The sequence below is a fragment of the Annulohypoxylon maeteangense genome, assembly GCF_022496945.1.
Source record: "Annulohypoxylon maeteangense strain CBS 123835 unplaced genomic scaffold GGS22scaffold_4, whole genome shotgun sequence".
Classification (NCBI taxonomy): Eukaryota; Fungi; Ascomycota; class Sordariomycetes; order Xylariales; family Hypoxylaceae; genus Annulohypoxylon; species Annulohypoxylon maeteangense.
Window position 1 is genome coordinate 650607 of NW_025953251.1, and position 12708 is coordinate 663314.

General features: G+C 46.3%; 2 protein-coding genes across 2 annotated transcripts; one reads left to right on the forward strand and one right to left on the reverse strand.

Annotated features, from left to right (window-relative positions):
• Positions 1-472: 472 nt before the first annotated feature.
• Positions 473-8736, reverse strand: GGS22DRAFT_106755 (uncharacterized protein). The gene is made up of 9 exons (XM_047957827.1): positions 7926-8736; positions 7715-7877; positions 4989-7653; positions 4570-4933; positions 3120-4517; positions 3014-3065; positions 838-2960; positions 720-776; positions 473-665 (listed from the first exon to the last, which is right to left on the reverse strand). Exons 1-9 carry the CDS (start codon positions 8566-8568, stop codon positions 583-585), a joined length of 7548 nt encoding a protein of 2515 aa, XP_047821086.1. The 5' UTR covers positions 8569-8736; the 3' UTR covers positions 473-582.
• Positions 8737-11359: 2623 nt separating this feature from the next.
• On the forward strand, positions 11360-12536 carry GGS22DRAFT_156559 (uncharacterized protein). Its single transcript, XM_047960387.1, has 3 exons — positions 11360-11493; positions 11606-12087; positions 12155-12536. Exons 1-3 carry the CDS (start codon positions 11423-11425, stop codon positions 12433-12435), a joined length of 834 nt encoding a protein of 277 aa, XP_047821087.1. The 5' UTR covers positions 11360-11422; the 3' UTR covers positions 12436-12536.
• Positions 12537-12708: the final 172 nt, after the last annotated feature.

The following is a 12708-nucleotide window of genomic DNA, read 5'->3' on the forward strand; positions in this document are numbered from 1 at the left end:
TTTAGAAGGATACTTGTTTGACTAGCTTCGGCCTGATGGCCAACCGATTCATCGGCAGATAGACGAACATATCACAGCTTTAGAGAATGAAAGACGCAACCAAATCATTATTTGCTGTCCCCTGGCCATATCTGCGTCGTGGAAAGAAGTAAACTGCAAAGGAAAACAGCACCAGTAGGTAATCTCACTGAAACAAAGTGTGAAGCATCTAAGGCATTCGTCGTCCTGATCAGGGGAAAAAGAATTGTCATTCCACCTCGTGAGAATTGCTATGCAATGAACCATAATTCGTACAGTCAGATGAGTTCCAGGCAAGTATTGCCTCAACAAACATCTCAGTTCATCAGGACGCCGAAAGAACATCGTCGCGAAATACCATTTTGTCCATCCTGAAGACGCCTATCACTCCGGTGCTATGCATTCACCCTAGTTTGCCAGTCCGTTTATCCGATTCGCCGTCGAACCCTTTTTTACCATCGGTTGCGTTCGTTTCAACCTAGTTGGCCGTCTCAATTAATCGATATCAACACATCAATCAACACAATAATGTAGAAGTGCCTTCGTTGTGGCCCGAGGGTTCGATTATACTAGATCACGGTCGATTTGCATGCTGATATCAGCTAGGTTATCCATCGGTTCCGAAGAACCGACCGATTGTTCCCAATCTTGACTATGTCAGTCATAGTCCATGGTGGCGGTGGTAGAGTCGCTCCACATACCGGAACCATCCTCTTCAATCTCGTCGACCGTAAGCCTGTCCATTGGTTCCAGGACAACTATTTGTGAGTTAGTGTGTGGAATTCTCAACGAACGATTCATATCCAATAGAACTCCTACCTCGACAGAGTTCATTGAACTGTACTTCGAGACCGTCATCCATCTCCTCGTCAAGGTGAAAGTACGGCTCACACTTCTTGATGATTCGATCAAGGGGGACGACCGTGTATCTAGCTGCCTGCGCTGCGCGAACGACATAGGTATCCCGTAGATACTCCAGGCAAGAGATTGCCAGAAGCCTAGCAGCTGAATTCATCGCCCGTGACTTTTCAAGCCCACCGTTACTCTCCCCAAATGCAGGGGAGGGTCCATGCTTAAACAACTTCTCTTGTAGGAAGTTATCTACTTCATCGCTCACCCCCTGGTCTATATATCCCAATAGTCCCGGGGCCCATTTCGGTATATTATCTAGACCGTGCAGATGGATCATTTCCATCGTCTCCCCTGTGTTACGTGGTCCATCAAATACATCTCGATGGAACTCGAAAAAGGCGCGACCTTCTGCGTTTTGCAAGTTCTTGCATTGACTAGCCACAAAATTAACCAGGCGAAAGACGTTCTCGCCATTGGAACTATCGCGGCAATAAGTTGTAGCGACACGAAGATAAGGCGACACCATATGAGAGGTTAGGTCACCAGTGATATCGAGTCGTAATGTCGCATAGACCTTTTGGTCCATTACCGGGTTAAACCCTATTAGGCGGCTGATTATACAATCGGTGGCCATAGGGTTTTGGTTCAGAGAGATTAGTTTTTCCACGAAAACGTTTGCTTGCCCCCTCGCCCAATCTCTGTGCAGGATATTTACCTCGGCGGCAGTGAGGGGAACAGGCTCGCCCTGAAGCGCCAGTAACAATCGACCGTGAGCCTCTTCCAGGATGTTATTCTGGCTTAGTGTCGGCTCGATGTTCGATAAAAGTTCCTCGATCAGGGCGATGATGCTTTCATAGTTAGGTGGCCTCGCAGACCTTCTGGACACCGCATTGAGCAGCCTGGCATATTGGTTTGGGAGATCAAGGGCCTGGTCCGCTGCAATCACCATTAGCAATTTAGACAGGAAATCTCTGTCTAAGAACAACACTGCTTCGTAACGTCCCAATCGGGCAAATTCGAGCATGGTCCCGAAACACTCGGTCCAGGAGTTGATACGCAGGTGGAAAGCGTCCCAGATATGGTAGAACAGATCAATGGTAATCTCCATTACATTCGAATGATGGCGTGCCGTGGTTATTAATACGTCGCCGTCACTGTCGAATGGACCGTATTCGTCTGGGAAAGAATTCTTTATGACACAGATAGCGAATATCAGGATCCTTCCGACATCCTGGCGGACAGCCACGTCTGTGTTTCTCTGTAGGAGCATGCGCAGAGCGTCTTTGTGGTGCTTGAAATAATTAAAGAACGCGAAACAGCACAAAGGACACCGTTGGCAAACCTTGATCAGCAAACCCTTAAGCTGGTCAAAATCTGGAAGATCCTTGGCTCGTGATGCGATTTGATCCATATGTCCAAGTGCGGTTTGCATTGCTAGATTTTCCTTCCTGTGATCCTTCGAACACTTCGTACCCCAAGAATTAAGAAGTAATTCATACACAAACGGCATATGAGCTGGATCATAAAGGCAGTGTCGTTGGATAATTGACCAGTTGTCATCACTGACCTGGGACTCGAGGGTTTTGGGGAGGTCGGCCCGGAGTGGACCGGTATGACCCGATGCTCTCAGCATTTCTTGCTCTTTCTGCAGCGAGGAAGATCGTTGATAGAATAACATGTACGCACTGTAAACCTTCTCGTACGTGGTGCCGGCCTCGAATTGTGGTCGGTATTCCGGTCCTCCAAAACATGCGCTCTCCATCTGCGCAGGATCCCACGACGTGACTACTTCATCGTTGAATTCAACCCATGATGGTGTGCTGCTTGCCGTCGGCCGTTCGCGGATGTACGAGTAGTAATGGCCGGACTCCGCAGTTCCGGAATGCACAAGCACACCCACCAATTCGAACATGTCCGGTTCAGAATTGCGGGAAGGATCGCTCAGGTGCTCGATAGTATAAGGCTGCATGTCGACCTTGGTAGGGAATGGGAAGTAGTCGTTGATCTTACTTCGTGTCAGCGTCCTCAGGTTGAAATCAAACCTTTTCAGGTGAAATATCAAGTTGTCCGGAATATCTTTGAGACACGCCCTGTCGCTATTGTTAGCTTTGCTACCGTCGAATCTAAGCTGCAATTCACTGACCTTTTAACTGCATCGACGTGGCGGTCGCATTCCGAGCACTTGTATTTGTTGTCTAAAGTAAAAGTCAGAATCAGAAAAGATTGGCGCGAGAAGAACAGCAACGTACCTCCTTCCATAATCTCGCCGTCTACATAAGCTTGAAGGCTTTCCTCGAGGCCCGCCTTGCCTTTGATGTCGCATTGAATAGCGGAAAATGGTTCAATGCGCTCGGAGATATGTTCGCATTCCTTAGACTTCACCTGTTGGACCAACTCGCCTCCGTAGATCGACCTAAGGCTCTTCTTGTCACTTTCTAGAGAGAACTGCGCTTCCCATCTATCGAATAGAAGGCTATAAAACTCATCTACGTCCATTTGATTGTGGATATCAATAGGAGTCTCGTCGTAGGTTGTGATTTGCCCTACGCAGCCTGACGGCTCTACCCAACGTCGGCGACTATCTTGCAGGAATGCAAATAGGACCTGGGTCTCGTGGAGCAATGGATGCGTAAGTGGGTTCCTGACTCTCTTTTCAAGCATAAAGCGACGGAATCCAACGTTCATAAAGAGTTGTGTAAAGAGAGAATTCAGGTAGCAGGTGTTAGAAAGATTTCGCAATCCAGAATAACCGCAAGATGACCTAATAGCAGTTGATCTTTCAAAAGCTTGCGGAAGCTCATACTTGTAGATCTCAAGCCCATCTTCGATGCGGTGAGACGTGAGTTGGTTCAGATCGTATAGTAGACGGGTAGTCTGGGCGACATCATCTTTAACCAAGGCGAATATGATATCGTATAACATGCTTCGCGAAGGAGTGTGCAAGATCACCTTTGGCACCAGTGCATCATCCTCATCTTCCGGCGGAAATAAGTGCCGAGAGAACAATTTGGAAACAAAATTGGTCGGAAATTCGACCAGCTCCTTCTCAATTGATGCTTCGGTAATTCCAATATTAAGAATTGTGATAAGGCCGTGTGCCACAACGTCCTTGTCCGGATGAGCTATGTCCTCTGTAGTTGTGTATGATAATAGTAGTTCTGCACATTGCCTAAGACAGGCAGGCAGGTTAATGGCGCTGGGGTTCTCGGCATTGAGCTTATGAAGTAACTGGAAGCAGAGGCAAAAAGTCTCTTCGCACTTACTCGGCTCCCTAACGGCTCGGGGCACGAGTTGAGATACTATGGGCCAGAAGAGTTCTGCGAATTGCAGGGAGCGTCCGCCGGATATTCCATAAGCATTAATGCTCTTGTATGTGATCAGCCTTGCGACGTTCTTCCTAACAATAGGGCGCGAATCGTCGAGAAGGAGTCGTTGGACCACTTTTTGTACTCCCGTTTCATCCCGGAAACCCTCCCAGAACGCGTTACCCTTTATACAAGGCTCGAGGAGGGCCTCGAACGAACGGTTAATTAGCTCGATGCTGACCTGATTAGTCTGAGCCAACGCAGCATTTGTGAGTATGGCGGAAAGTCGTTTCTGGAGGTCCAAGTTCAGTTGTTGCATGCCGGTCTCGACATTCGGGGTTTCTTCGTCCAGTTAGCACACGGAGCCAAACTATAGCGCTATAGATCGACATACCTTTCAAAAGCTGAACAAAGTTGTCTACAAGTTCAAGGCTTAGCTTGAGCTGCAGACCCTCACTTGATCCTCGTTCAACAACTTCAGGATCGCAGATTGCCGCAACGATCAAAGATATCGCTCTAACGAGAGCATCTTGTCGGTCATTTGCGGTGTTTACCTGACTCTCGCCATCTGGTGAAGAAACCTGCATAACATTGCTCTTGAGCTGCCGGGTACTAAGATACTCGCGAAGCGCATGTAGTGCATACAACGATTTGAAAGGTTGCCCAAGCGGGAATACATCTCGATAAGAGGTTGTAGGATCCTCGAAGGTTGTTAGAATTGAATCGTCAGCCGGAAGGGATACTAGAAAATGATAGATCTAGAAACAAGCGTCAGCGTATCATAAGATATAATGTAGCAGAATGTTCGTTTACCTCTCGTGCTAACTTCTCTTCCATGCTCAGATACTCCCACAAGTCCTTGAAATGACTCAGAATTTCAATGTCGAGCGGTGAAGCACCTGGCTTAATGCGCTTAGAAGTTGCGATCCCAGACTCCTTCTTCACAAGTATCAAACCGTTCCTGATGTCGAGTTCTTCGATAGGCTTGCAGATAGCACTCTCTGACGGCGCTAGGGGCTGTCCGCGATAGTACAGCCGGTAATTATCAAAGCCGGTGGCTTCCCGCAAGCTAGCGAGGAGTGAGGCAGCAGTATTCTTTAATCCAATATCCAGGGATTTAACATCGGTTTGCTCCTCGCCATCGAAAGATTGGTATTTTAACTCTGCGGAGTCACCGTCAACGGGGCTAGGCGCTTGCAGCATGAGAGACCGTAAATCGGGCGCTGCAAAATGGGGTCTGGCCTGCAGCGCCTTGAGAAGTGCTATAAGTACCTGTAGGGACCTTGTAAATTGCAGCTCCTGTTCTTGGCGCTGCTCATTAATAGCTACATCTATCGCCAAGTCCCCGTCGCCGAATTCTTTCAGCTTCTGCGCCGCACGCTTGAGTTGCTGCAAGCATCGCTGTACGAGAGCAAAATGAACTTTTCTTGCGCGATGAAGGGGGTATGACATTATCGACTGGCTGTCAACGTATATGTCATTGACGAGCGTAGATATAGCCGTCTCTTCAATAGTATGATTGGGAGCTGTCAAGATCATTTGCCACAGTAGTTCAAGCCCAGCTAGCCTAACACTGTCATCGTCGTCGAGAACCATACCATTGATATCGTTTGCGAGGGGGATGATAGCTTCTCGGACAAAGGCGAGGGAACCTCCGCAATAGCAAGACGGGGGTAGTTCAGGCAAGTATTCTCTCAGGCAGGCTCCGAGGAAGGGGTTGTCTAGCCGTGCTCTTCGAAGCGCCATGTTTAAATCATCCCAGGCTGTTTTTCTATCTTCCTGACATGCAGCGCCATTCCCAACAAGCAGGTCCCAAAGACGTCGACCAAGTTCCGAGTCAATGGTAGAGCCATGGCTTATTATGATAGTCGAAAGAATTCTTCGGCGAGCATGACTGATGGGGTTTGTATAAACAGGTGCAAATCCAACAGCTTGCGCATTGGCAATTGTAGATTCAAGTTCGTCAACAAGAAGCCGCGTCAAGTCGTGTTCGGCTATCATCGCCTGTAGTGATGGTGGGTTGTCCATAAGCATATTGAGTACCTCGAGACTCCCGGATGTTGTTCGGGTTTTTGCGGCGATGTCATGCACGCAATCCAGTCGCATGGTCTGGCGTTCTTGATGGTCTGGTCCCGGATGGAGAAGGGCACCAAACTTCGTCAAGGCAAATTGGTGAATCTCCGGGTACGCCACGGAACCTTGCGATCCATAAACAGAAGACTCTTGAAGTAATCGAATACAGGTTTTGTACGGCGTAATAGGAAGATGGTAAAGCATCTTTTCCTGAAGTTGCTTCGTGACATTTTCAAAGAAATCCCGCATGCAAGAAGAGAAAGCCTCGACCGGTAGGCCATGGAATTTCTCACATATATAGCAGAGCGATTCCGAATCTAACAAACCGACAACCTTAGACATCATACGAACTATGGCATCGGAGATTCGGGGATCCTGCGTAGACGTCAACGTCTGCCAGAGGAGATCCGTCTGTGCGGATATGTAAGTCTTGGTAACGGCCAAGAATCCAACAATGTTAAAGCTCGCTTGCGTGATCTCTGGGTGACACGTCGGCCCCAGGAGGTAATCAACAATCCCGGTTTCGACAAGATAGCTAGACAAATACCGGAGATATGTCAGGTAGGGATTTTCATCTCCTATCTCCTGACGGTCGGCGTATGTTCTCCACTGGAGAACTAGATCGTCACAGAGCTGTGTAGCTGCCGTAACTCTGAGCTGCATCTGACGTGACCTCACCAGCTTACAGAATATGCGTATTCGCCATTCTAAATTCATCGCCTCGGGCGTGAATCGATCGGGAAGGTTAGGGTGTTGTTGGCGATGGTCTTGCATGAGCTTATTAGCTTCAGCATTGCTACCAAGCAGACTGTATCTGAATATAGGTGATAGACAGGCGGTAAGAGAAACGACAGTCTCGGAACTTAAATTGTTGGTAGATTTTTCTATCACGACATCGAGGGCATCCGCAATGATTCTGAAGAAATCCAGACCATAGGCAAGGTTTTTTCTCGCTCGCTCGAGGGCTACGGCGGAATAGGTCCCGGAGTACGACTGCTTTCTGTAGCTATCTCGTACGAGACTGTCCATTAGCATAGATACACCAGTGAGGTTATCCATCACTCTCCTAGGGGATCGGAGTAGATTGTTCAGGAGCAGATCAGTAAAGCGGGATAGTTGAAGTTGCAATCCATCGCTGTTGGCTTGAAGGATATCAAGCAATTCTGAAAATCCCGAATTCGCCAAAGCATATGTGTTGGCCAGTTGGCTGTCGTCCTTGCTCGTGAGGCTTCCAAATAGTTTAATAAAACCTGGAGATATCAAATCAAAATCGGCATCTTCCTTGTTTATGACGTATACTAATGTTCGGCAATCGACAGTGAGGAGAAATGCGGTGAGTTTAGCAAGTTGCGTGAACATCTGACTGATAGTCTCTCGAGTCTGGGTTGATTTCGAATAACCATGCCTAATAAAGAAATATTGTTAACTACTTCAATCAATCGAGGTTCGCTTCACAGAATACGTACCGATGAACTATTGTGTAGAAGAGTTCTGGAAGAGTTTGCCAGAATTGTTTATTCTCCTGGTATGCTTCTACTACTATGGGATAAAACTCGATATGCGCAAATGCTGTATATCGGTTCAACCACCCATTCAAAAGTTGCAAGGCTTCGTCAACATGTGTCGGTTCTGTGAGAGGGTTAGAAGATTCACGAGACATGAGCGTACTCGACATACGCTGTCGAAAGTATTCAGCGAGGCGAGAAACTGTCTCCTGATACGATTCTCCTTCACTGTGGTATGGAAACTCGACCATGGCAGCACTGAATGATGCAGCTCTTGCTTCCGGCAAAAGTGTTATATTAGGTTGAGTGTTGCAGAATTCAAAGTCTTCCTCGAAGGATACAGTAGGTACTTCGGGACTGTCCATCTCGGACGCGGAAGAAGAGCCATCCTCGACTGAAGGCACTTCTATCATGTTCACTTCTGGCTCTTCGACGCTGACCTTGATGCTGTCTTTGCGAGATCGTGCGGGTGTAGGAGAAGACGGAGATGAAGGTGTATCTTCAAGGCTGTCAGCATTTCGCAAGTTGATAGTGACCTTGCTCGAGACAGGTTCGGTGGCAGGCTCTGAATGAGCTGGTGTGCTAGGAGGGATTGGCTCGGGCGTATCGACTTTCATGATGCTCGGGTCGGAAGCGACGGCGTCGTCCCGAGAGGGAAGAGTATCGACAGACGCGCTCCTAGAACCAGAAAGAGAGGTCCTACGACGTTTTCGGGCGGAAAGGTCACCGTCGTCAAAAGGGTTAGGTCGAGTTGAGCAAGGCTCGGAGGAGACGGCACGTTCTCGCGGCTCGGATGATCTCGAATCCTGATCCATCTGGTCCTTACTGACCCGATCGGGTAGGGGGTTAATCGTGGAGCTCCAGATAAAGCTTAAGACGTTCGCGCGAGAAGGCTCGGCGGATGCTGGTAGACTCCAGTATTAGCATGTGGGTTGCGGAATGATTAGGCGGGGTACAGCGCTCGGGGGAAAAAGAATAGAAATGAATGGTGAAAAGTTTTGGACGAGTAAGAAGTAAAGAAAAATGAGAAGAAAACAATCAAAAGGTCTAAAAGGGTATCAAAGTGTTACAAAGAAAGGGATATAGATCCCACAGCTCTCGAGAATCCTCTTATAAAAAAAGAAGAGGTCTACAGAATGATAGGCAGCTGGTATGAATTGTGATGATGGTATATTGGAGAAGCTCCAGTCAATTTTTGGTGTAGTGACGGGGGCGTTCCCAAGGTTGTTTGGGTCTGGCGTCAGTGGTGCAAGTGTGAAGGAGCTAATGGTGGGGGAGGGGCGCGTGTGGAGAACGAGTTAGGAAGGCAGCCCTGGTAAGTGGGAAGCAAGAGCTCAGAGCTACCGTAGTAGCAAGCTGGAGCATATAGGTACGGTTAGCTAAGAAACCGCCCAGCTACTAATCCCAGGCAGGGAACCTTGAAAAGTAGGTACCCTATCTGCCTATTGATGTACGGAATGTATCATGGATGTATGTAGGTAGGGATTCTTTTGCTTCTTGCTTCCATAGATTCTTCAATGGAATCCTTCGTTAACAATGCTAGCGCAACGCCTCTTCTTGATGATTCGACTAGCGAGTATAAATGGACGAGGTAACGAATGGATGGATGAATGAATGATATGATATGATAGATATGAAGGTTAGCAACTTACCTTACACCCACATATGGATATGACAGGTAACAGTGCTAGATAGATCAGTTGAGACAATGTAATATCAGACCGTCGGAATTGTAAAGAGGTTACCTAGTATAGTACTAGGCAGGCAAAAAAGATGTGCACAGTAGAGAGCGTGTGCTCTCAGTGCGGCTTAAATGATGGATCAATCAGGGTGTTCAATGGAAGAAGCACCTCGGGATGTGTTACTAAGGAAGGTAATGAAGGTAATATGTGTAGGCGATTGGGTAAGGTTGTGTTGAGTCGAAGATCGTCTTGGTACAGGTTTTGTCGCACTCGAAAATACCAAAGAAGGATGTAATTTGTAAGGCAGTAAGGTCCACGGGTTAGATACCTGGAAAATACGATTAACGAAAACGCTTGGAATTAGGCGACGCTAGCGTATCATTAAAGTGGGGTCTCAGGTGGAAGTATCTATGTACCTTTTAAGCTGCGCAAGGTCTGCCTGTTATTATGTGAAAACAGGAAGTATCCATATATGTACGGATACATGCGGTGGCAAGATGCTTATTCAAGGCGATTTTAGTATAGGAACTGTAAAAGACCTTTAATATTGTCATAAGGCGAGTGCTCAGGGGATGAATATAAACGTACCTAAGAGAAGGTCGAATTATGGAATGGTTAGGATGAGATGCTTAAAAAACCATGGATCTTCAGGGCTTTGCTTGTCTAGGTGGGTAGGAAAATATTAAAATAATCCACAGAAGCGGGAGCAGCTCTTGGAGAAAACGCATGCACAGGGCTTATCAGCTACCGGTACCTAGCAGCTTAGGGGGGTCTGGTATTGTAGCCCTGGAAGTACTGGTAGGTAGCAATAAATTCAACTTTCCAAGGTCCAATAGTGCAGTATGTACTGAGATAGGTACCTAGTAGTATGTAAGTCAGCTGGAGCACTCAAACGAAAACTAAACTTACTTCAGCGGACCCAAGCTGCTGGGTTATGCTAGAATCTAGTCTGTTGTGTCGCTAGGGCAAGCAAAGCGGTCAATTTAGGTTTCGCCTCAAATAGTTAATTTTCTGGAAGCTCCTCACTCAAGCAAACATGACGGGGTACTTGGTGTAGATCTCTGATAAAAACAAAGAATAATGGGTCAGGCACCCCGGCTAAGTAATACATACATTTACAGAGCACATGTAGAAAGGGCACTCCCGTCTGGCAGTCGGGTTCGATTCGTCTTTCATACAGCCAAAGTCAAATATCGACTTCGAAAGATAGGTCATATTTTAAAGACACAAACTATGCAATTCTGACCAGAGTATCAGGTAAATAACTAACTCTCCCAGTTAAAGATGTAACTCTACTAGAAAACTCCTGGATACATACTTACAGTATAGCATTCTGCTTAGTACTTTCTTAGCACTGTATGATGCACATACCTCCAAGTTGGTTATGTTAGGTACCTAGGTACTATGTAATTTTTGAGGGGTAAACCCTTAGAAGAGAAGCTACATGAATTAGGTAGTTCTGGAACCTACCTGTTAGGTACCCTTATAGGCTACCTAGGTACCTAGTATAAGTGCCCCTACTCAGCATAATGCAGTCTAGTCATTTAAAATAATAAAGAAAACAAAAACTACAGACATTTATAAAACTTAAAAACGATACTTATGTGTAGTGAAACAAGTAGGTATCTAGGTACCTAGTAGCGTTCTGTAGATGGAATTCATACATGCAGGTTTGTATCACATTTTCCATTAACCCCCACTAAGCACGCGTGGTACGCATGCATACCGAGATTTAGAACGCTGTAGGCAAATAGCTGGATGGTACTAGGTAGGATCAATAACCTAGGATGATCCATAAGGTGATCCATAAGTTGCTTGCCTGCCCTGGTGGTCAGCCGCAGCCGTATTTCCGGACTACAGGACATGTTTGCATATACATAAGCGGAAAGGATGTACTGGAGAGAGATTCGGTGACAACAGCGACACATCACCAATTATCGTCTACTTAGATATACACAGCCTACCAATCATAGTTGTAGTTATAAGAATGGGCTTCGATGCTTTATTGAAGTTAAAAGGTGCTGGATTGGCTACAGAAGAATATCTGAAGGAGAAATGGTAATGTTCCTCTTGCTTTGCCCTTTTGCCCAGCTACCATTTATCGGGATCTTTGTTGTCCTCGGCAATCATAGTCCTAGAGACTAGAGTATCTAACACCGATTTGTTATAGGGGGCGCAGAAAATCCCGGGAAATCCTAGCGACGAGAGAAGACGCAGCTAGAGCCGAGCAAGAGAGGCTTCGACAGGAGAAAAATGGATTTCTCCGCTTGGTTTTGGCAAAAATTACCGGAGAGTCGGTCGTTGAGATGCCGCCATTAGAATGCAATCCGACAACGTCCCATAAAGCCGTCTTTTTAGTCACTATACCAATCGAGTTCGGCGTGTTTGAACTATCAAGGAATTCCTATAACTTGCTTGCCAAGCATGTCGGTATGAGTCTAAACAGTGTCAGTCATTGGGCCCTATGCGTAATTGATCGTGGCTTCAATCCTTCCTACTGTTACGATTTGATGAGCGACCAACTAGCGCTCAACGCTATCGGCAAGAACTTCTTTCGTGTGACAGATGTTGTTGCTACATACATCGAGACATGGAGCTCATGTTATTATGTTGGCGAGACAACAAGATCGCATCAAGAGATCCAAGAGCTAGGTGAATTAACTGCCCAGTGATTTAGGTAATCTCGTAGTTTACTCTAGTACTAATGCATTAGGTATAGGGCTTCACCACATGGCGCTACATCCACGTTATAATCTCTTGACAAGCAACTGCCAGGATCTTGCGGAAAGTCTAGTTAAGCAATTGTGCGATGGTAAAGTTATCAGCCAAGCAAAACTGAGCGAGGAGTTGTCTTTGGCATCACCGAAACTTGCCTTAGATCTTATGGTGGCGCGATTGAGATCTAAAGTAGAAATATCGAAAGAACATGAGAACAGTGAAACTGTGAAGGAAGATATGGATATCATCAAAGGATTGCTCCATAAAGTCCATCACAGATAACCCGTACTATATTCTAATCAGAAGACGGGAACGGAAGTAATGCATAATTGTATATGAATATGAATATTTTAATAGATTATGTATGTTACTTATTTTGACAATTACGACATTTGAACTTAAAATGAAAGTATACTTTTTGTCTCTATATTCAATGTTTGATGGTCTCGGGAGCATTGCGCACGGACCAGTACCAATTTAGTGATCTCAACCACCCTATTAACAACTGCAATAATCTTTCACATGAATTTTTTATTCAGTTATAACAACAACTTG